The 11,057-nt window shown below is 45.3% G+C and overlaps 1 protein-coding gene across 8 annotated transcripts in view; it reads left to right on the top strand.

Annotated features, from left to right (window-relative positions):
• Window positions 1-893: 893 nt before the first annotated feature.
• Window positions 894-11,057, top strand: part of Nin (ninein) — an 85,010-nt gene continuing 74,846 nt past the window's right edge. For all 8 annotated transcript variants that reach the window (XM_033765175.1, XM_033765179.1, XM_033765174.1 and 5 more), the window contains exon 1: window positions 894-1,097. In XM_033765175.1, the coding sequence (XP_033621066.1) occupies window positions 915-1,097 (183 nt within the window). In that variant the 5' untranslated portion in view covers window positions 894-914. The remainder of the gene's footprint in view (window positions 1,098-11,057) is intronic.

The raw sequence follows: 11,057 nt of genomic DNA, 5'->3' as shown, positions 1-11,057 counted from the left end.
GAGGAAAGTGGTGGAGTGAACAGCCTGGGGTTGGGGTGGGTCAGAGACGTAACAGGTGGGCAGCCAGGGGAAAGAGGTGAGATGCTTGGGATAGGGGAGGCACCCCAAGATGAGATGCTGTAGGATTCATACAGGGCAGCCCGTGGCTCCTTCAGACTTTCTGTTGGAAGGTTGGAGCGGTGTTTTCCCTTTTCTCTAGGCAACTAAGCCTTACCTCAAGCTCCTTGGGACTCCATCAGGCTTCAGGGAATACTCTTCCTGTCACACTGCGTGTAATTGTACCAAGGAAGTTAATTGAGTTGCTTTTGGGAGAAGGTGTGTGAAAGGCATCTGGTCTCCTGTAAACAAAGAGGTGGTTTTGTAGCAGGCGTGTTCGGCCAGAATCTTTCTCTGCAGCCTCCCGGTAACTATTCCAGGGGCATCGAGGCTGAATGAAGTGGAACTAATCAGGACGGCCACATTGCCAGCATCTGGGCTGCTGTTGGGAGCTCGCTGACTTGCGGGGAGGCCTGGCCCTGGAGTCAGTTGGTGTTACCAGTTTGCTCATTTGACCCCACTGTCAGAAGGGGCCCGTCACCTTTCAAAAGTGCTGGCCAGATGAGCTGACGGGGAGAAAGCAGCTCTTGGACTTGAATTTCCAGATTGGCCATCCCCCCGAGGACCAGGCAGGAGAGGAGGGGCGCTCTGCCTACGTGACCCCCTTGTTCTGGTAAAGTCGTCCCCAACTGTGATCCGACCTTGTGGATGCTCCCCTGGTGTGAGTGTGGGTTGAGGTCTTGTGGTGGGGTGTGCTAGCAATAGAGTGCTGTACATTCAGACAGGTATTGGCTGGCCCAGGAGGTAAGTGTGCCAGGGGTGACCTACCCCAACCTCTCTGTCTCTGTCCTGCACAGGTGAGCGCCGTGGGCTATGGGATGGATGAGGTGGAGCAGGACCAGCATGAGGCCCGACTCAAGGAGCTGTTTGACAGTTTTGACACCACAGGCACCGGTTCCTTGGGACAGGAGGAGCTCACCGACCTGTGCCACATGCTGAGCTTGGAAGAGGTGGCCCCTGTGTTGCAGCAAACGCTGCTTCAGGACAATCTCCTGGGCAGGGTAAGGTCTGGGGAAGTGGGTGTGGTTTCTGCTGGGGTGGGGAGGGTGGCGCAAGCCACTCTGTGTTGCAACTTGTTTCTGGCAACCTGACCTTTAACCTGGGAAAAAGAATACAGTGTAGTTGCTGGGCGACAGGGTCACTTCAGTTTGTGACCTGGAACGCAGTTGTGCGCTGAGCATCCTTGGTAATGGATGGAACTTTCCCAAGTTTTTGCTGATTCCTGTGGATCATTTCCTTAGTGCCGCCTTCGTCACTGGGACAGAAACGAAGGGGGTGAGGTTTTTAGTGGAAGAGAAGGAAGATAAAGTAAGAAAACTGCCTTTCACAGGAAAGGGGGATTTCTGTTACAGTTTTTATACTTAATAAAACCATTCCTTGTGTGGATTGTTTCTGGGTGAAGTATTAATTAAGTCTTCCACTCAGAAAATATGGCAAGAGAGTAAGTAAATACAGCACAGCTTCATTTAAAACCCAGCATGACTCACTGCCAGCAGGGACTGTGTTCATGCCAATGTTAGTGTGCACATTTGACAACAAATAATGATGTTTTCCCCAGGAATCAAGTCCCAGGCAGGTGCAGGGGGTGAGACAGGGTCTTTTTTTTCCTCTTTCTGTTTGTGGGAAGGACATTTGATCTGACACAACTTGAGATTCCCTCTGTTCTCCTAATGGTAGTTAATGGCATCATTTATAAGCCTTTAAGTGGACTGTTTTGCTGTTGGCCTTCACAATGGATAAGAAAATAAAAAAGGAGGCAAAACTTCTTGAGCTGTGTTGCTGATGCTGCTGACACTTAGCAAACAGTGGTTTGAATCGTGTGGTGTAAATTGAGGAAGAAGTCGTGAAGCTCAGCTTCAGTCTAGTGGCTGAACTTCCTCCTTTCTCTTTCAGTCCCTTGGCTGATGAGACGGATAAGTGACCTGAGGTACAGTGCAGTGTATTGCCTCCCTGTAACCCAGGAGACAGAAGTAGTACTCAGCCTGCAATTAATATACAAAAGATGGTATTCTCAGAGGCCTGGCACCATGAATGCGGTGTCAGAGAGCTTACACTTGAAAGAAATGTGAGTTCTCTGCAAAAAACTGGGGCTATTCCTAGCCACCTCGGAGCTGCTTGTGCAGTCCCTAGAAAATGCTAAAAATCTTGCTTTGAAAGCAGCAAAAAATGGATACATGGAACACTGAGACATTTGGTCCTCGTAATGTAGTGCACTCAACTGATTTCGAGTTCTGCCTCGATTTGGACACAGTGGGGAGCAAAAGAGAGGAGTGTCTGAGGTCTTTCCCGTGTCTGAGTAATAGCAGCCAAGGGGAGCTGTGTTTTAATGCTCCTCAAAGCCTGAGAAGACATGATAGGACTGACAGTCTCCTTGAGAGGGTTCCTCGGAGTCAGCGTAAACATGGCAGCCTCTGCTGAAAACAGATCGCGCCTTGGCAGCACATTAACAGTTTGCCTTCCAGATGTTGCACATCTTTGCCCTCGTTTGGGAGACTCCAACCCGGGAACAGTTATCGATTGATTTGTTAATGACTTGACACCACCCGCCTGCCTTTTATGTTTACGATTTTCCTGAATAATGAATACCTAAGTGGTCTACAGTGTGATATTTACTTAGTGAACCGGTGATAAAAGTTAAATAGATGTTTGCATGTTGATTTCTTGGGGGACATCCCTGGTGATCTCCCCGAGCACAGGGTTGGCATGAATTAATGCATGACTGTTAAATTTTCATTTTTTACAAAACTGAATTATTCTCCTCCTCAGATGATCACATCAACTTGGCCATGTGCTGTTAAGATGCTCTGGATGGTCTGTAATTTTAAATTATTTTAAATAATTTTAAATTATTAAAGGAAATAATCCTTAGAACCCTGGAGCGATTCGAGTGCTGTCACCTTGGTGACATATGGAACAATGATCCTAAGTTGTAAAATTATAAGATTTCTAAAACAATGAGTGTAATTTTTACATAGCGCATAGTAATTATGCATATTCATAGAATACAGCATGGCATCTGAGTGGATACGTGTATGCACTGCATCATGATCAGATCCAGGCAACTATCACCTCACACATATATCATTCCTTTGAGCGGAGAATGCTCAGATTCCTCTCAGCTATTTTGCAGTATTCAGTTAATTGTTGTCAGCCTTAGCTATCCTACGAGTTTCTTTTGAAGCCAGTCATCCTTTTCTTTAGAAAGTGCAGACAAACTTATGAGAGTTAGTGGGCTGGTTTAATAAAAAAGGAGAAAAAGTAGCATGGCAAATCCAAGCACCTTTACCCATTCATGAATCCAAGACATTTGCACATACTGTCCTGTGCGTGTGTCCTGGGTGTGAGTTTTTCCACTAGTCTTTTAGTGTCAGTATAACTTGTTTATATTCATGTCTGCTGTGAACTACAGTTTTCCATTAAATTGGATTTGAATGCGTTAGGATCCATCAGCTTCCTGGATACTATGGCTTTAACTTTATCTTTTAAATCTTAATAAGTATAATATTTTTTTTCAGGTACTGGGAGCTGAACCCAGGGCCTTGCCCTGAGCTACATCCCCAGCCCAGTTTTGTTTTGTTTTGTTTTGTTGTTCATTTTTTGAGACAGGGTCTAAGTTGCTAAGCTACTTTGGCTGTCCATCCAAAAGTAATGGGGTTACAGATGTGCCTGCCACTTCTGGCCGCCTGGTGTGTTTGTGAGTTGTTAAGGAAAACAATTCAGATCCACTTACCATTTGCCATTTTCATGCATCTATTGCTTGGCCGATTTTCCATAGATCCATTGGTCTTGCTTTGCAACTTGGGCCCATATTCTTCTGATCAAGGTTGTTACTACACAATGTTTGATACGCTGTGAGCTTGTAAACCCCTGATTTGAAGGAACAGGGACAGTACTGATATGTGTTTCCATTCGATAATCCAGAGGGCTTCATCCCAGTCTTTGCCATCAGTTAAGCACATGTCAGGTGGGTGAGGCCCCAGCACAAGGCATCCTCAAGACACTGAAGAATTTATAGTCGAGTTGGGTCATGTCTCTGATGGGTATAAGTACAGAGCAAGTATTACTGAAATGTGAGAAAGAGGGAACCTTGTTAGCTCTCTGTCTGGGTTACTTTGTGATTGCTGGGAATGAATACTCAGCACTCATAACTTAAAGGGGGAAAGGTTTATTTTAGCTCACAAGTTGTAGAGCTGGCTCCAAGGCAGGGCAGCATGGCAGAGGAGGAGAAATGGTTCATGGCCCAGCAGCCAGAAACAGAGAGAGAGAGATCAAGGGAGAAAGGAGGGAGATTGACCTTTCCAGGCCACACCTCTCATGACCACCTTCTCCGACCAGGCTTCATCACGTTTGGCCACAAATTCATCTGTGGACTCACCCACTGCTGGGTGTCACGCCCCCATGACCTAGTCCCCTCCCAGAAGCCCCACCTAAGAGCACATGAGGCTTTGCGGGGGACATCTAGATACAAACGTAATACTCTACTGAACCAAGTTTTATTCTAGCAGTTGGTACCAGTTGTCAATTCTTCTTTCCTGTGTCCTTTATGTTGACTTACTTTATGCAAAGCAGGAAACGACTTTGTTTTTCCCACACTGTAGGTCTTGCAGGATGAACAAACACTTCATCTTTAGAGAATGAAGATCTGAGATAGAATCTAACATCAGGACACAAGTGTAACAACTGTTAGCTCCTGTCCTGCAAATCTCCCGGGTCTGGAGATTTGCAGCAGGGAACAGTGTCCTGGTTGGCTCTGTGCCCGTTTCTCTGCCATACTCTTCCATGTCTCTGCTACCGCTGACTTCCTCAAGCTCTTGCAAAGTGGGATTTGGAGTGGGATGGGGGGTAAGAGGCAGGACTAATCTTTCTTGGCTCTGTGCCCTCTGGGTGCAGCAGGTGCCTCTTGCGGATTTCCCACAAAGTCTCCCACTGGGACATTTCCCAGCCCCTCACTGGCTACTGTAATACACCGTCTGGCTAACGACTCCTCACCTTCTTCTCTCCATTGTTCCTATTCTTCCTCTGTGTTCAGCAGTGCTGACTGATTTGGGTTTTGTAAATGGCATCATAGATCGTGTATTCTTTTTTGGAGGAAGGGAGGGTCAGGCTTATTTCACTCAGCGTAATCCTTTTCAGATTCTTGGTCCTGCTGATTTTTTTTTTTGGTACTAGAGAGCGAACTCAGGACCTTGTGCTTGTGAGGTAGGCAGCGGAACCACTGAGCCAAATCCCCGGCCCTCTTTTCAAATTCTTAGTAGTGTCCTTTTTCAAGATCCTTTAAGGCCAGCTACTTCCCATGGGTGATCAGGGCCCATGGGAAAATCCCCTCATCTGAGACGTGTCAAGGTGCAAGAGCGCTCAGTCCCTGCTGTCTTTCTTGTGCAGGAACGTCAGGCTCTAGGGTGAGGCCGCCCCAAGGCACATAGGCAGGCTCTCCAAGTACATGAAGGCCTGCTTCACTAGGCTTGAGGACAGAAAAGGCATCTTTGTGCTGGTCTGATGACTGGGGCCCCTCTGCAGTTTGCTGGGGCCTGCGGTAGCCTGTGTTCTGACGGGGGCAGTAGTTGGTGGCTTCCTTAGGTCACTGTTCCATGTGGATGGGCTGGCGCCTTTCTTTAGAGAACATAGTGCCCACGCACTCTGTTTTTAGCTTAAGGCCCCACTTTTTTTTTTGCATGTGTGTGATGAGAATATTTGAAGTTTACTCTCAGCAATTTTGAAATGTACAGTACACTATTTTAAACTATAGTCTGTGCAAGAGATCTAAAAACAACAAAATAAACCTGTTACTCCTAGTTGATTGTTTAACCTTGGACCATCAGCTCCTCATTTCTCCTCCCTCCGCTTCTGATAACTGCCATTCTGCTTTCTGCTTCTTTGAGTTCCTTTGTTTGAGATTCAACATCTAAGTGGTCATGTTCAGATTTTGCTTTCCATGCCCAGCTTCTTTCACTTAACCCAGTGTTCTCCGCATATATCCATGTAGGAACAAATGACAGGGATCACTTCTTTTTGAAAGCTGACTACTATTCCATCATGTGTACACCATTCTCTTTATCTGTTCATTGGCTGATGGATGCTTCCAGTTGAATACATAGCTCGGTTATCATAAGTAGCACCGCTGTGAATGTGGGAGTAGAAGTCTCTTCAACAGAGTGACTTCAGATCTTTTCTGTAAACACCTAGAAGTGGGATGGCTGGCTTACATGGTAATCCCATTTTTAGTTTTTGGTTTCCCTAATGGCAGTACTAATTACACACTCACTAACGGTGCTGGGTGTACTTGTCTGCACCTACAAAGTTGTTGCTGAGCATCCTGGCCTGGGGGGCCACAGGGGAGAGTCTAGGAGAGTCTAGGAATCCTGCCTTTAGGGGACCTTGGTCACCCTGCAGTGAACACTGCATTTCAGCAGTTACCCCCGGGTCTTCTGATGAATTCTCAGCCCTGGATAAGAATGGTTGCACCTCTACTGAACCAAAGGCTCATTAAGTGTTTTCCCTAAGGCAACGCTGCAAGTTTCCCTGCAGCTGACATCCAGCCTCTGGTGGACCAGAGACCTGCAGCTGCATTTAAAATGTAAGTTATGGGGCTGGGGGTGCATTCAGTATAGAACCCTCACCTAGCCTGTGTCTTTTTAAGTGAGGTTTCTAAACTACCCCACCTTTTTTTTTTTTTAGCAATTAAAACAAAAGGAAGATAATTTGCCTTTATTTTATTGAAGACTTTATTTGTAGTCAGTTTTAAAAATGCATTTCCTTTCCTTATGCAACAGACCAGATTCAGGAGCAAAACAGGCCCCTGAAGTTCCAGAGGGTTTCCTTGCTGTGCTCTTTAGTAGGAATTTGGGTGCTACAGTGCCCCATGTGCTTGGCCTCCTTGGAGTGACTACAAGCCACTCAGTAGCGGAATTCACCATTGGCTTGCAAAGAGTCCCATAGGTACGTGGATGTGGGCCACCAAAGGCACTTTGAAATTCTTAGCCTAAAAATTTGATAGCTGTACAAATACATAATTTAGCTCACCTTTCTACATTTCCAGGTGCTTGGGGTTCCTGTATAGGTGGCTTCACTAAGCATCATTCTCTTCCCTACAAGGCATCTCATTGGAGTTGATCTGAACTTCTGAACTCCTAAGGGTCTGTGGTTCTGCATTTATAGAAAAGACCTTCTCATTAGGAGGCTTTGAGGCCTGCCTCTTTTCTGTATTAATGCTTTCTTGGCAAACTCATTGCAAAAATAACTTGGTTTGAGGTCCTATAAATCCTCATGTCTGTAAAGGTATTTTGTTTGACAGGAAGCAGAGACAGAGGGAAGAGCAGCTGGGGAGGCCTTGATCTCTGGAAAAGCAGGAAGGGACAAGTACTAAATGGCCTTCTCCTCTACCTGCTTTATTTCAGTAATGCCTGACCCTTTGCCCAAGAGGGATGCTTATTAGATTTTGCCAGCATCCAGTGATGCTTTTTTGTTTTTTCTTACCTTTCTGAAGGGGATTTAATGTTCTCCAGTGTTCTTCACAGGTTTTTTGTGTTTTTTGGGGATTTTTTGAACTCGGGACCTTGCAATTGGCAAGGTGATGGAACCACTAAGCTGACTCCTTGGCCCTTTCACAGGTTTTAGACAGGGTTTATCTGTATGGCAAAGAAGCCAGACATCTAAAGGGCTTGCTTAAGGTTAGACCACTGATTCGAGACAGTGCGAAGATAGGGTACTGGAGTTCCCAGCCAGGGTTTGAAGGCATGGCTCCACAGCTACCTCAGCTCCAAACAGGCATGAATCTCATTCTCTATCCCCTCTCCAAAGAGCACCACCACCGCATGGAGACACTGTATTATTAGGGCACCATCTTTGAAGTCAGGCCTGGATTCAGGTACTGACCCTTGGTGGTGTTAGCCGTGGGGCCTTGTCCTCATAAATGCCGTAAGCCTCCATTTCTTCATCTGTGTATGGGAAATACGATGCCCTCCTGTGAGCTTGTGGTGGTGGTTGACTGAGACTGTGTACCAAAGGCTTATCATACAGCCAGCGACAGTTAATCCACTGTGTCCCATTGTAGCCCCCCCACGTGCAAGTGGGTCTTTGACAGTGACTTCCAGCAGGAGTTTCTGAGAGAGCTTGTTATGTTAGACTAGAGAGTGGATTTTGCAGAGGCTTTCTTATGTGGTGAGTTGCATCTATTTCTTCTGTAGGCAGGGGTCCTAAGATCAATCCTGAAGTACGACTTCATGTTCTTGCTTTAGGTTTTAAAAACTTACCTTTTGACATAGGCTTGGCCTCTCTTTACACCATCTGCAGTAAATGACTACTAAGCTACAATGCTTTATTGAAAAGAAAACATTTCATAACTGAGTCTTTCATTATAAAACTTCATTTCTTTGTCCAACTAGGACATTTCTCCTTCCTAGCTACAGCAGTAGCTTGAGATGCTGTAAAGATTATTTTCCTGTACATTGATGTTTGGAAGATGTTCTGAACTCTCCCTTCTTTCCCTTGGTGGTAACAGACAGAAACCTACTAAGTGGAATGACAGTTGCACAGACCGCTGTCTTATTTGCTGAACTTACCTCGTTAGACAGTGGACTGAATTCTCTCACCTTGGGTCAGTTTGAGGTACACACATGGAAACCGCATTTCATCTGTGCCTTTCATCTCCGTGGTGGCATGATTTTGGGCAGCATTAGGTTCCCTGTTCTGCTTCCTGTTGCAGGTTTTATGTGTGTTTGTGTGTGGTTTAAAAGCATTTGCTTCTTGTGGGGTGTTTAAACTTTCCTTCTCTTTCCCCAGAAAAGCAAATTGTGTTTCTACAAAAGCCTTTATACAAAATGCAAGGAAAAAAGTGATGAGGTTAATTCTATTAAGTAGTGGTGACACATGACAAAATATGTCAGACTTGGCTAGTCTTCCTGTTAATTTAGTTTAAATGTCATGTGTGTTTTTAGTCAGTCATGTAATTTTCCCATTGCTTCAAACTGCCCTTTGAGGCATATAAGATATAGGGATGCTTGTAAAGTGAATGGCAGCAATTATTATTCAGATGAGGAGGTACCTGGGGGGACACACAGCCTGGAAACTTGATACCTTGTGAGGTTGAATTGCCTTATATATTTGTAAAGATTTCCAAATTTTAACATAATACAATAGTAAAAAGCTCCCTCGGAGAAGGAGAGCGGTGGTGCTTGGAATTCTAGTTACTGAACACAGCCCCAGCCTTGCATGAATCTTCACAATAGAGCATTCATCAGCATTTTGGTTCTGGGTCTTGCCCTAAGGGGCTTTTGTGCCACATCAGTATTCATGAGCATTGATGGAAAATTGCAGTCACCTGCCTCCCTTAGAGCACTGTCTCCCTGGATCAGAGAGGTGGCATTTATTGCTATTTAAATCCCAGGGCCCAGGGTCTACAGCATGCCCTTCCAAGGAGAAAATAGAGATGGAGGTCAGACTTTGCTTGTTTGTGCCTCTTTCAAGGCACTTTCCAGATTCTATCTTGTGGTTACGGATACACTTTCCTCTCTCCTTCTGCCTTGCGTTCTACTTTTTAGACCCTGGCTTGTAGCTGATAAATTTGTGGAGGGTAGAGGCTATGCATCTTCTTGATTGCGTCCCCTGCTACTGCCTTATGCCTGGCGTTGCTTGGCACCTGGTGGCTGTGTGGGAACTCCAGGGTGTGCCCTGAGGCGGCAGATTTCCCTGAGAGGTTAGAGCAGGGTCTGGGGCAGGCAAAGTTGCTGGGCCTTGAAGATCCCTGTCAAAAAGGCCTGGTTCTCCAGGCAACCCTGTCACTTCCAACCCTGTGACCTTGAGCAAGGTACCTGCCTTCTGTGAACTGTTCTCTCCTAAATTTTAAGGTAGAATCTCTGCATTGACTGTCTCACGTGTTGTTAAATTCAAACAAGAAAACATCTGGGAAAGAAGGAACTTTCGATGATACCTCATTCGTCTGGTTATTTTGCAGGACCCCACATTAATAAAATATTCTTAAGAACTAGAATATTCAGCCTGTGTAGTGACAGACCAAAAAAGAAAAAGGTTGAACACTGAGGATTTAAAAAATTATTTTAAAATTTTATTCTATCAAATAACACAATAAACATAAGTGTTCTTGATTGTTTAAAATCTTGACTTATCGGCTTTTTCTTCTGTGGTCTAAGAGTAACCCTTTCAGGATCCGGTCAGCAGTATATGAAACCTCACCCTGGCACTAGATGACTGCAGCCTGTTAGGTTTTGGAGTGCATGTGTCATCTTCTTTTCAATAGATTATATAGTTTTTTTAAAAAGTGTTTTAAGATTTTTTTTTTTTTGTATTGGGGATCAAACTCAGGACTTTGTGCTTTTGAGGCAGGTGGCGGAACCACTGAGCTAAATCCCCGGCCCTAAGATAGTTTTTTTTTTAAAGCATAAATATATATTATTTATGTTTGAAGAAGGATAATTCGTGTCTTTCTTCGATCCAAATTGTCAATGGTCGCTTATACTTACTGTGGGGAGCGCCCTGCCTCTAACCTGCAGTTGCTGGGTAGCAGCTTCGTGAAGTTTCTAATAAATCTGGTCGAGAATGAGTAGAGAGATCCCAAGCTGGTTCCTCTGGTGTTTTCTGTGGCGAAGTGTGTAGGCTCTGAGACACTGACCTCAGCCTGACATCCCGTTGTGGTTTCCTCGTCGTCTGCTGGACCCCAGACAGTTGAGGCTGTGAGATAACAGCTCCCTGTACCTGAAGCTCACACTGTCTCAAAGGTTTGTGTGCATTCGAAGGAGACTTAAACCTCATATCAACCCTTGGAAGTCGATTAGAAGTGATTCTAGATTCTCGGGGTCTTTGTCATTTGTCTGGGGGAGTAAAATTCAAGTCTGTAGGCCCCAGGGCGACCTTCCCAGCTACTACTCACTGAAGTGAACTGAGTTCGTGCCCAACTTGAAGGGCTCTTTCTGATGGCCTCTGACAGAACTAGGATCTGTAGGAGGCTG

The sequence above is a fragment of the Fukomys damarensis genome, unplaced genomic scaffold (assembly GCF_012274545.1).
Source record: "Fukomys damarensis isolate Sample0158 unplaced genomic scaffold, DMR_v1.0_HiC HiC_scaffold_17, whole genome shotgun sequence".
NCBI lineage: Eukaryota > Metazoa > Chordata > Mammalia > Rodentia > Bathyergidae > Fukomys > Fukomys damarensis.
This window is presented reverse-complemented; position numbering and strand designations above follow the sequence as displayed.